Source organism: Geotrypetes seraphini, chromosome 1, assembly GCF_902459505.1.
Source record: "Geotrypetes seraphini chromosome 1, aGeoSer1.1, whole genome shotgun sequence".
NCBI classification, from domain to species: Eukaryota; Metazoa; Chordata; class Amphibia; order Gymnophiona; family Dermophiidae; genus Geotrypetes; species Geotrypetes seraphini.
Genome location: NC_047084.1, coordinates 393,091,322 through 393,104,308, shown reverse-complemented (window position 1 = coordinate 393,104,308; position 12,987 = coordinate 393,091,322). Strand labels below are relative to the sequence as shown.

Below are 12,987 nucleotides of genomic sequence, written 5' to 3'. Positions count from 1 at the left end.
AAAAAAAAAAAAAAAAGTCAGGCTCCTGCGATTCAGGCTGTGCCGAGTCAGCCCGGTAAATTTCCAAGCCGGTGAGAAGGTTTTTTTAAAAATGTTGAGCAGAAGGCGGCAGCAGCAGCAGGATTGCGATCGAGATTACAGCCGGGCGCTCATCTAAATTAGCTGGGCGGAGCGCCCGGCTGAAAGGCCCTGGGAAGAACACTGCAGCTGATTTGGGGGAGGGACTGGAGCTCAAAATTAGTGGATGGGCACCAAAGTTTCTTCCCGCCTGAGTGCAATTTTCAAATACTTGAGCTATTGGGGATTCCCAAGCCCTGCCACCTGAAGACATCTTCCTCCAGTCTGGCAACCCAAAATCTCCAAGCTTTGCAGTAAATGGCAATATCCTCATGCTGCCACTGCTTTCATGCATGCATGAAAGCCAAAGGGGGGGCAGGGAGGAGGGAAGGCAGCAGCTCTGCAATATTGCTGCCAGCTGCAGAACTTGGGAAGTTGGAGGGGAGGAGGCAGTCGTCAGTTGGTGAGGCTTGGGGATCCCTACTAGCTACAGAAGGGGATATGTTCATTTTGAGGGAGCCTAAGCTCAAAGTGGGAGGCCCAATAAAGCAGTAATATTTACCTTGACTAAACGATCTTCCACGTGCGCTGCTGACAGCTGATGCAGCATCCCCGCTCTGATGAGGCTCACCGTAGCTGTAATAGAACTGAATGGGAAAACCAGGAGCGCGCATCCCTGCTCATCAGAGTGGGGATGCGGAAGCCTGTGGCTGCTACTGCTTTTTTGGGTTCCTCTCCACAGTGTCCCTTTAATGAAGTTTTAATATTTGATACATACATCTTCTATATTAGTGATTGCAAATTTGGGACCTGCTCAGCCTATTTTTTTTTTTTGCTCATCAGCTAGTGTTAGTGCGACCCCAAAAAATTTGTTTTCATCCAATGTGGCCCAGGGAAGGTTGGACACCCCTGCCTACTCCTTCACCCGTAAGCAGGGAGGGGTAATTTGCATAGCACCAAATTTGCACCACCAAATTTCCCCGTCCCGCCCGGCTATTTTTTCGTGCCACCCGGCTGGAAAAAATTTCTGGGGAGAACACTGCTTTGGCACCACTGACAGTTCATCTTCTTCAACTTTGCCACATTCATCGGCCTGTGGAAGAGTTCTACAGAATATCTGTGAATAAACTGTTCCTAACTTACAATCAAGCTTCAATATGTCATCCAGTTACAAAAAGGACAATATCAAATTGGTTAGCAGACTGCATTAGCTATATGCAACACGATCTTTACTTACAGCTCCAAGAATAACAGCTCACAGACTAAGAGCAAAACCAGTTTCGCTTGGTTATTTTATTTTTTAAGTTTCTTTAATAGATATCTGTAAAACAGCAACATGGAGTACTTCTTGTACGTTTATCAAACATTATTGCATTGATCAATCTTTAATGTGCATTGTTTGCCAGTTGTTTTAATAAAAGAGGCTTCTTAAAATTCAGCTGGCCTCCTCCTCCTTTTATCTGGTCAAATACAACCCTCAGCTTGGGAATCTCCACGTGTGGCTATTGCTATCCTGCTTGTCCATGAAGAAAGATGATGTTGCACACCTGTAACAGATGGTCTCTGTGGACAGCAGGATACAACAGCCACACAATCCTGCCTTTCCTTCCCTGGCTGAATTATGGCTTTGGTAATTAACTGAAGGATTCTCTGGTTCGAATGTATGAATTAGGGAGGGAGACTAGTGCGCATGCTCAGAAACCTTTTAAGGTCTATCTGAGCTCTTTGACAAGGGCCGATTTGGTGCTCTCAGCTGTGATGTCACCCACATGTATGACTGTTGTATCTTGCTGTCCACGGAGAACATCTGTTACAGGTGTGCAACATCATTTTTATCTAATGTCTGCATAATAAAATTGAACTTGGTTTCTACACATCTTTTTGTCTGTGCTGCTTTTTGTTTATTACCATTTTGGATTTTGCAGACTGCCTGCCCTGTTGTTTTCTAAGATCCTAGATAAGGATTGAGGTAGAGACAAGAACACTAAAGCAATGCTGGGCATGAAGAGGGACAGAAATGGAGAAGAATGCTTGATGGGGAGAGTGCATTGAGACAGCAGCATATAAGGACTGCTAGATACAAGGACATTGTTTGAAAAGGAGCGATTTTGACAGAGGGATGATGGATGCAAGGGAATGGAGAGAATCACAGAGGGCAGAAGCTCAGGATAAAGACAGGGAGAAGAAATGATGGACAGAACAGATGGGGGTAAAATGAACAGGTGATCCTAGGAAGACAGTTAAAAAAAACAACAATGAAAAGCAGAAAAGGAACTCTGGGTCTTAAATGAATGGAAAAATAAACTGCTCAGACTACAAAGGATATAAAAAAACTTTTTTTATTCTGAATTTATTGAAATATGTCAGCTTTCAGAAATGTTTTTCAACATATAGACAAATCCCTGCCTTTTACAAAGCCACGTTAGGCTTTTTTTTTTTTTTTTAAATCACTGGCCACAGCAGTATTAGCTGACAGACAGGCCCCATACCCCTCATGTACCTTAAATCATCCCCCCATCCCCCCTACATACCACCCAGTACCTTTTTTAATCATAACCCACCCACCTCCGTAACCTTTTAAAATCCCTCCCTCCCTAGACAGCTATCCTGGTATTTTAAACATCCCCCCACCCTGGTACCTTTTAAAATTCCTTCCTCTCTGGCTAGCTGTCTCCTCCTATTTCCCAGCCAGCGGCACGGAGATCAGAAAAGCACAGAGGTCAGGAGCAAGTCCCACGAGAACTGATCGCAGCCATTCAGAAAGCAGCGCGGGTGAAGCAGGAGCGCGAAAAGCTTTGCTCCTGACCTCCACGCCGCTGGCTGGGAAATAGGAGACAGCTAGCAAGGGAGAGATCACGCTGGACCACCAGGTTATTTGCAACAAGTTGCCGTGAATGGTGGGCGGGGGGGGGTTTAAAATGTGTGGCGGTGGTGGGCGTGCAGGGGGGAGGGTTTAACAAAGGTGCAGCGGGCATGTGGCAGCGCAGCAGGTTGGATGTTTTAAAAATGTGCGGCAGCGGGAGGGGTGTTTTTAAATTGGGGGGGGGGGTGTTACATTTTTTGTACCTTCGCTACATAAGACGCACTGAGATTTCCACCCACTTTTGGGTGGGAAAAAAATGTGTCTTATGGAGTGAAAAATACGGTACTATGAAAACAAATGAACCAAACTTCACTAAGGTGGAATTTTATAAAAGTGTGCTGCTAGAAGAAAGTCCCTAAGTGAGAAAAATTTGAAGGCTCCTTGTTCTCTCTAGTATAATTTAATGAAAATACTGAATTGTACTAAAATTCTGGATAATAATCAGCAAAAATATTGTTTAAATGTTGTCAAATAAACTTGCAGAATTCCGCCAGGAGTAAAAAGTGGACCACATCATTTTACTGAAATATGGGGAAAAAGAACACAGGAGAACTAAAGCAGGTCCCCTTACCTGTGGATGAACTCATAGCCTGTCATTATGTTGCCCAGCTGGTCGGTGCCACCAACCTGGATCCGGCAGTCATAGTGCTGGTGCAAGTAGTAGAAGTCATAGGCCTGGAACATCTGATAGAGAAACTCAACTAGGCTCATGCCCTGGGGGCTCTGGAGGCGAGACTGCACACTATGCCGGCTCAGCAGCGTGCCCATGCGAAAGTGGCGACCCACCGAGGCCAGAAACTCCAAGGCTTTACGCTCCTCATACCAGGCGGAGTTGTTCAGGATGCTCAGGCTGCCTCGCGCCTTTCCTCCCCCCAACAGTTCCCCGTTGGCGCACACACGCCGCAAACACTCGCGGAGCCCGCGCTCGTTCCGCACCAGTTGCTCAGGCGAAAGTGGCTCCCGTATTTCCGTCTTCCCGCTGGGGTCTCCGATGAGTGCGGTGGCCCCGCCGATGACCGCAATGGAGTGGTGGCCTGCGCGCTGAAAGCGCAGTAGCGTCAGTATAGCCGGCAAGTGGCCCACGTGTAAGGAGTCAGCTGTGGGATCGAAGCCGCAGTACGCCGTCTGCGCGCCGCCCCGCAGGAGCTCAGACAGCGCCTGGCTCCCTTTGCCGCCTTCAGACGGGAAGACATCGTGCAGCAGCCCTCGCTGGAACAGGGAAGTCAGGAGGCCGCGAGACCCTGGCTTGTGCAAGATGCGAGTTGGAGCTAAGCAAGCCCTTACCACAACAAGCGGGCGGAAGCTGAGCCGGGACAGGCACTCCATGGGTGAAGCGTGGTGGGAGCGAACTGAAGTACCCTGATAAGAATGGACGCTAAACAAACATAAACGCCCAGGGACCCCAGTGGTAGGGGCTGCCTAAAGTTTCACCTTCCTTCTCTCTCCTCCTCGTTTTGCCTCTTTTTTTTTTAAGCTTCTCTGTTGCAGCGTTTGCGTTTTTATTCACAACAGCGTTCCAAACTTCAGTCTGTGGAAATTCCAAGCCTCATTGTGGTGGTCAAATAGCTTTGCTCAGTTTAATTCAAGCCTCATTCTGGTGCTCTAATAGCTTTGCTCAGTTATATTCAAGCCTCATTCTGGTACTCTAACCGCACTCAGACTTCAAAACCTCATTCTGGTGTTCCAATAGCCTTTCACAGTGATAGCAAAGCTATCTAGGGTCACCACCCACTTTTTTTCTGTGATAGGTTATTAGAGCGGTGTAGTGACGACAACGTGATAAATTTCATTTCTAGATGCACTGCTCTGAACTTTGTATCTCAGGTATCTGTTTTTTGTTCTCTTCCCTATATTCTTTGTGCTGTCTTTATCCCCTTTTTCCTGTATCCATTGCCTCTGCCTGCTTCCACCTTTCATACTGTAATTAAAATCCCACCCCCACCCCCCAAACAATCAAAATACCATAAATGTGAGTACAAAATAATTAAGAGAAAAAGACCTCAAACAGTTTTTCCTTCGGTCACCTTATACTTATTTGATTGGGGGTAGTAAAAGCGGGGAGGTTATAAGTTAATTACCTGAACAGCAAACAAAAAAAAGGATTCCACTGAAGAGATTCTACAAAGAAAACAGCAGCACAAACACAAAAGAAGCTGGAATTGATGATCCTGTCAGAAGTAATTGCTGCTTTTTGTGGGGACGGAGGGGATTCCTCACGGGGATGGGTGGGATTTCTGTCCCCGCGCAATTCTCTACTGTGGAAGTACTGTGGTAGGAGGTATGGCCCAGAAGACGTATGAGGAGAGACTGGAAACACTGAATATGTATATCCTAGAGAGGGGTGCCCACACTTTTTTTTGGCTTGTTTGCTACTTTTAAAATGACCAAGTCAAAATGATCTACCAACAATAAAATTTTAAAAAGCACACTATACACAGAAATAATGTTAATTATCATTTATATTCGGGGGGGGGGGGGGGTTCCAAAGAGGTCAAGGCAGATGACTTTAAAATATGCAATGTCACCTCAGTAACAATTATATAAAAAATAGACAAATATACCCCCTTCCTTTTTACTAAACTGCAATAGCAGTTTTTAGCGCAGGGAGCTGCACTGAATGCCGTGTGCTGCTCTGGATGCTCATAGGCTCCCAAAATATAGATAGCAGATAAAAATGGACACATTTTGATCACTAAATTTAAAATAAAATCATTTTTCGTACCTTTATTGTCTGGTGATTTCACGAGTCTCTGGTTGCACTTTCTTCTTCTGACTATGTATGCAATATTTCTTCCCTCCTTTCTGTCTCCTGCATGCTTCGTCTCCTCCAGACCTCATTCCATTCCCCAACCAACATCTCTGTACTTACACGAGTCCAACTTTTTCTTCCTCTCCCTGCCTGCCCCCTGCCACCCTCCATTCCCTCCCCCTTTTTCATCCTCCTCCCTGTCCCCTCCCCTTTCTTTCTGTCTCCCTGCCCCATTTCTAATTTTCTTTCTCTCTGCTGTCTTTCTTTCTTTCTCCATGCCCCCTTTCTTTCTTTCTGTCTCCATGTCCCCCCCCCTTTCATTCTTTCTGTCTCCCTACCCCCCTTTCATTCTTTCTGTCTCCCTGTTCTGCCTCCCTATCTTTCTGGCTCCCCTTTCTTTCTCCCCAAACCACCACCAGGGCTGTCATCTGGAAGCAGGTCCTCATGCTACTGCTAACGTCTGGGAACAGGCCCCCACACCGCCGCCGCCGAGTTCTCCCTTTTTCCCAACGCCGCAACAGACCAGCAGCCTTCCCCCTGATGTCAATTCTGATGTCGGAGGGGACGTTCCGGGCCAGCCAGGCAGCGATTGGCTGGCCGGAACTTCCCCTCCAACGTCAAAATTGACATCGGGGGGGGGGGGGAGGCCGGCTTGCCCGGCGCTTTAATAGTTGCTGCTGGCCTGTTGTGGCGTCGGGAACAGGGAGAACGCAAAGGCAACACCAGTCTATCGTGGAGCCAGGGATGGGCTCTGCAGTCGACTCGCATTGCCTTTGTGATCAACTGGTCGATCCCAATCGACCTTTTGGGCACCCCTGCCCTAGAAGAAAGAAGGAACAGGGAAGATATGATTCAGACGTTTAAATTCTGTACTTGAAAGGTATTATCGTAGAACAAAATCTATTCCAGAGAAAGGAAAATGGTAAAACCAGAGGACATAATTTGGTAGATTCAAGAGTAATGTTAGGAAATTTTTCTTTATGGAGAGGGTGGTTGAAGCGTGGAATGTGCTCCCAAGGGAGGTGGTGGAGAGGAAAACGGTGACAGAGTTCAAATAAGCATGGGATGAACACAGAAAATAATCAGAAAATAATGGGTATACATTGAAGGAACTAAGGCCAGTATTGGGCAGGCTTGCCATGGCCTGTGTCCCATATATGGACATTCAGTTGAGGACGGGCTGGGGAGGGTTTCGATAGCTGGGATGGTTAAGATGGGCTGAAGTGAGCTTTGATGGAAACTCCAGTAGATGGAACCTAAGCAAACTACTGGGCAGGGCTCTGGGTTTCTGGCCCAGAAATATCTAAGAAAAAGGACCATTTAAACTAAATTAATTTATGGAGCATGTATGGTTGGGCAGACTGGATGGACCACTCAGGTCATTTACTAAGGGAAGGTAAGGGGGAGCACACGCCGCAGATGGGATTGAGGGAGGGGCACCTCTCACCCTTGCTACACCACTGGCTCAGCTGATAGAGATTTTTGTTTTTCCCCCTGCCGGCTCAGCTAATTGTGGCACAAGTGCTTGCCAGCCTCATCTGATTGTGGCACAGGTGCTTGCCAGCTGATTGCAGGGAGTGGAGAAGAGGGGTTGTTTTGTTTTGTTTTTTGTAGTGAGCAGAAAAGGAGATATGCACTATCTTTGCTCTTCTGAGCAAGTGCAAATGGCAGGCACGGTTCTTCCCCTTTTTACCAGAGCTGCTCTGCACAAATATCATGCATATAATTTGCATGCTATTGTGCTGAGCATCACCCTATAAATTTAAATTGCTCCCAACAGGGTATTTATTACCATGCCATTGGATCGTTGTGCACCCTGCCCTAGCCCTCTGCATTTAGGAGGCCAAGCTGCTTGTACTTCCAAGGAGTTCTGACTGTCAACTGATTCTTGATCCTATTATATAAAGGAGGCCCGGTGGCACTGCTAGAGCCAGAATGAGGGGGCAGGGTACACTCAGGTGTCCCTCAAAGCCACCCAAAAAGAAAAATCATGATGCAGCTGGCAGGCAGAATGGTTTTGCACTTCTTTTACAGGATGCCTGAAGTTAATTTACACTCTGGGATAGACTTTTAAGGTTGAAAAACTCACATCCAAGGAACATGGGGAGATGACAATCATCTATAGTGCACCTTGGAGTCCTGAACACAAGCATTTTCTGGCAAAAGACAGATTCTATCTTTTCAAAAGTGTCACACTTTAGTCCAGCCAGAAGGTGCTGATCTTCTCCTGCTGCAGGTTTAGAAACAGTAATGGAAGGAGGAGAGCTACATCCCGCTGCACTGTTTAAAAGACAGTAACATTCACTTGCCTAGTAATTAGTTTAAATAAGTTTAACCAGGTTGCTAAAGTCACCTTTTAAATCCAAAGTTTTTCTAGTTGGGGGTTTGTTTGTTTTTCCACTGCCTGGATAAGCTACAGCCTATTTTGACTGCCCCTCTGGCTGTCATTCTGCAGGGAGTCCGCCAGTCTGCCCACACAGGAAGAGAAGAGCAGGTCATAAGGGGTGGGACCGGCAGAGAAGGAAAGAAGAGAAGAAGACGTTGCAGGGGACTCCAGTAAATGCATAGCAGCAGCTGTGGCAATCAAAAAAAGAGGAGGTCTGCTTTTAAGGTGGTCCAGGATCCTGGAAAATCCTGAAAATCCTGCTTTTTTACCAGGATCTCAGTACTGTTCAATGAAGATCCTGAAAATCCTGGTTTTACCTTGTTCTGATTAAAAGCTTTAAAGTTAATGGGAGGAGGAAGGGTTTAAGGCTGAAGATTTGTTTAGGGCATCCATTTCTCTTGTACCAACTCTGGCTGCTAGTACCAGTGTGGGCTCTGCTGTTTGCTCAGTCAGGGGCTGCAGAAGGGCTGAGCTGGTGTAAGTTTTTGTCACTTTTCTAATGCTGGTTTGTGATAGACACTAACTTAATTTGAAAATTCCAGGATAAGTTATCTTTGTAGCCACAGGGAGGGAGACAGAAAGAGGAATATGCTAGGCACAGGGATGTACAAGGATTCAGAGGTGCTGGACGTGGGGGGTGGGGGCTGGGCAGTGGGAAAAAACACAGACCTGGAGCAAAGGGGAGGGGGATGTTAGGGGACAGATGCTAGAGGGGAGAGCAGAGACAGAGAGATTGGACCAAGTGAGAGAAGGGGACAAATACTTTTCAAAAACAGAGGGAGGGAGAGGGACGTGCCAGACCATGGAGAGTCAGGAGGAGGAGCTGCAAGACAAAGGAAAGAGAAAAGCTGGATATGGGGAGAGGCGGGGAACAGAAGAGGTACTAACCCTGGAAGGAACATAGGGACAGTGATACAGAGGGGTAATACTGGGCAAAAGGGGAAGGACAGGTACAGAGAGGGTTATGATGAATGCAGTGGCGTACCAAGGGCGGGGGGCGGGGGGGGGGGGGTGAACCGCCCCGGGTGCACGCCCTAGGGGGGTGCACAGTCGGCCAGGTCCAGAACCTCCCGCCCTACTCCAACGGGACCGGCATCTCACCCCAGCTGCCCCCCTCTGACGTACTTGTTCTGGTGCAGAACAAGTGATGTCAGAAGGGGGTGGACCGGCAGCTGCATTGAGATGTAGGAAGGTCTCGCGATGACTATGTCTTCCGGCTCTGCTGGAAAGAAGTAAGTGATGTCGGAGGGGGTGGACCAGTAGACGCGGGGAGTTGCTGCAAGGTCCCACAATGACTGCGTCTGCCGGTCCAACCCCCTCCAGCTTCACTTACTTCTTTCCAGCAGAGCTGGCACACGTAGTCATCGTGGGACCTTGTATAGCATTGGTTTGGAGGGGGAGAGAAAGGAGCATGGAAGGGTGATGGAAGGAGAGAAAGTGGGTAGGGTGGTATGGAAGGGTGGTAGAGGGAAAGAAAGGGGGCATATGCTGATGGAATTGGTGTGCAGGGAAAGGGGAGAGAGACATAAGGAGGAAGGATACTGGATGGAATTGGGTTGGAGGGAAAAACAGGGGGCAGATGCTGATGGAAGTGGGGGGGAGGGAGAGGAGAGAGTGAAATGCAAGAGCATAGGGGTGTGGGAGAGGGATGCCAGACCAATGGGGGGGTGAACTCAGAGATGGAAGGGGGAGGCATACAGTTTCTGGAAGTGGCATAGAAGGAGAGAAGATGTCATATAGAAGAGGCAGACAGTGGATGAAAGGAAGAGAGTGACAAGAAGATGAGGAAAGCAGAAACCAGAGAAGACAAAGGTAGAAAAACATTTTCTTTTTTTTTTTTTTTTAGGGGACATGCGTCACTGCTTCTTGGTGGTTCCGTTTAACCTTTGTCTACATATGTCTATTTTATCCCCCCTTTTACAAAACCGTAGAGTTTTTTTAGCGTCGGCCATGGTGGTAACAGCTCCAACACTCAGAATTCTGTGAGCGTCTGAACTGTTACCATCATGGCAAAAAGATCACACTACAGTTTTGTAAAATCGGAGAGGTTAGTTTGTGATTACATATTCAATACTAGGCAAAGGTGTTTTCTGTGTGTTCGAAAGGCATGGTTTTCTGTTAGAATTGACTGCAAGATTGATCTGTACTAGTATGGCTTATTTAGTTTTTCAATGGGTGTATTGATGTTGTACTGCTCACTGCAGTATGTAAGTTGCTGCCTTTTCCTAGGTACACTCATGTGCGACATGTGGATTGTTACTAAAAATCATGTTTTTCATACAGATGGAGGAGGGGGGGGTCAAAAATGATGGGCCCAGGTGTCACTGGGTACGCCACTGGATGAATGGGATACTGAGAAAAGATACTGAACATAGGAGAAGGAGAGGGATAAGAATAGGGACATGGGAGATGCTGGATGGGATATATAGGGACACAGAAATGAATAAATGCTAAACTAAACTAAACCTTAGGTTTGTATACCACATCATCTTTACATTCGCAAAGCTCGACACGGTTAACAGAAGTTAGGGTAGAAAGGAACTCCAGAGGAGGGAAGGATGAAGAGGAAATTTAGAGGACTAGAATAATCAGAGAGGGAGGAAGAGTTACATTTTTGAGAATAACCAGGTTTTCAGATGTTTACGGAAGAGTTGGAGGGAGCTCAGATTCCTAAGAGAGGAGGTAAGGTTGTTCCAGTGCTCAGTGATTCTAAAAGGGAGGGAGGAACCTAGTTTTCTTAGAGAGAGAAAGGAGAGCTTCAGTTTTTGGGTGGATCTGGTGGAATTGGGGTTAGAGGAATTCCAAGAAAGAGGAATAAAGGGGGGGGGAGGATGCCGTGTAGGATCTTGAAAGTAAGGCAGGCACATTTGAAGTGGACTCTGGAGATTATCGGAAGCCAATGGAGCTTGGACAAAAGCGGTGAGACATGGTCGAATTTGCTTTTTGCGAAGATAAGCTTAGCAGTGGCATTCTGAATCCTCTGGAGTCTTTGAAGGTTTTTCTTTGTTAGGCTTAGGTAGATAGAGTTGCAATAGTCCAGTCTGGAAAGGATGGTGGATTGGACAAGAACGGCAAAGTGTTTTTGTTGGAAACAGGTTCTCACTTTCCTCAGCATGTGAAGGCTGAAGAAACATTTTTTTATTAGGGAGTTGAGGTGATCATTGAAGGAAAGTGTAGAGTCAATGATAACTCCCAGAATTTTACTTGAGTGTTCAAGATGCAGAGTGGGGCCAGAGGACAGAGGGATGGAGGTGGGCAGTTGGTCCAATTTTGGGCCAAGCCAGAGCTGGAGGCAGAGAGATGTTAAAGACAGGAAATCCTAAAGAAAAACAGAGACAGGGCCGTATCAATGCTCAGACAACAAAGGTAGAAGAAAAGTCTTTTTTTCTGAATTTAACTGAAATATGCCAGCTTTGGGAAATGTGCATCCTCCCTTCCCCCCTCCCTCAATTCCCACTAACGTGGAAGAAATTGTGTTATATAGGAGGCCCATCTCCATTTTTTTTGTTCAGGGCCCATTCCATTTTAGCTACGTCATTGGCTACCAAGCATCAGATCTGTTGCCCTTTAGATTATTCTTGAGTTACCAAACATGCTTAGAATAAGTTTTGTCTATAACAGCTGTATCTAATGTTTAGAACAGCAGTCTGAGAACAAGGGAAGCCAGGGTTCAAATCCCACTACCACTCCTTGAGATCTTGGTCAAATTACTTAATCCTTCATTGCCTCAGATACAAATACTTTAAGCCCTTCAAGAACAGGAAAATGTCTACTGTACCTGAATATAACTCACATTCTAGTGCAATAGGTGTGTCATTCTGGACAAGTGGTTAATTTCCCCATAGCCACAAACCTTGCAGAATGAATCCACTATGGATTTTTTCTGTGTCCCTCCTACTTCACAGAGGGCTCTACTGCACCTACAGATTTTTCCTTTTGCATGCAAACCTGAAAGACTGTTTCTGTTCTGCTCTGCCTTTTCTTTATTTTAGTTATTTTTATCAGCTGTTTTCTTCAGATTTTGTTGCTAGCAGCTTCCCTGTTCGAGGGTTCAGCTCCACCTACATGGAGAAGCAGACTGGTCAGTCCATTGTGGTACCTGTTAGCCAGCCTGCAGAAGCATTTTTTGGAGTTTTGGAGCTTGCTCACCTACTGCTTGCAGGGGTTCAAGCATAGGCAGTTAAGCTCTAGGAGGCTCAGCGGTGTTTTGCAGTATGCCGGCTGCGTTTTGCCTTCCCCCTTTCTTTTTGCTTGTCAAGGTCCGTCGGAGAGGAGGATTGGCAGCATGAAGATTCAGTGCTGAAAGGACATTTTCTCTGAGTCAATGAAGGGGAGGCAGAAGCATCTGGCTTAGCCTCTCCTTTGCACTCCAGGGCGAGAAAAGGACGGGAAGCTCTTTAATTCAGGCCATTTTTCTCGCTGGCCCTTGGAACAGCAGACATCCTACACAGAGAGATGCGGAGGCCGCGGAGCCCAAGAGACGCAAGCTGGAGTCCTCTTATGCAGACTCAGCACTGCCTAGTACTGCTTTCCCCCCAGAATTTGTTAATTTGATGTGGAAAGCCTTTCAGGAGAGCCGCCCTAAGGAGAAGTCTAGCAATGCTTCAAACACCAGACATAAGAATATAAGAACATAAGCAATGCCTCTGCTGGGTCAGACCTGAGGTCCATCGTGCCCAGCAGTCCGCTCACGCGGCGACCCAACAGGTCCAGGACCTGTGCAGTAATCCTTTATCTATACCCCTCTATCCCCTTTTCCAGCAAGAAATTGTCCAATCCTTTCTTGAACCCCTGGCTTTTCTTGAACCCCTGCCCTATTACGCTCTCTGGAAGCGCATTCCAGATGTCCACCACATGTTGGGTAAAGAAGAACTTCCTAGCATTCGTTTTGAATCTGTCCCCTTTCAACTTTTCTGAATGCCCTCTTGTTCT

The 12,987-nt window shown here is 46.8% G+C and overlaps 1 protein-coding gene across 5 annotated transcripts in view; it reads right to left on the bottom strand.

Moving 5' to 3' along the window:
• YARS2 (tyrosyl-tRNA synthetase 2) overlaps nt 1–4,487 on the bottom strand; it is a 136,439-nt gene extending 131,952 nt beyond the window's left edge. For 3 of the 5 annotated variants that reach the window (XR_004536724.1, XM_033917589.1, XM_033917578.1), the window contains exon 1: nt 3,492–4,483. Coding sequence is in view for 3 of the 5 variants with exons in the window: in XM_033917589.1 (XP_033773480.1) it covers nt 3,492–4,246 (755 nt within the window). In the remaining 2 variants the exon portion in view is untranslated. Of the gene's footprint in view, nt 1–3,491 lie in introns of all 5 variants that reach the window. The other 2 variants (XR_004536726.1, XM_033917566.1) reach the window with 2 other exon arrangements.
• Between the last annotated feature and the right edge of the window lie 8,500 nt (nt 4,488–12,987).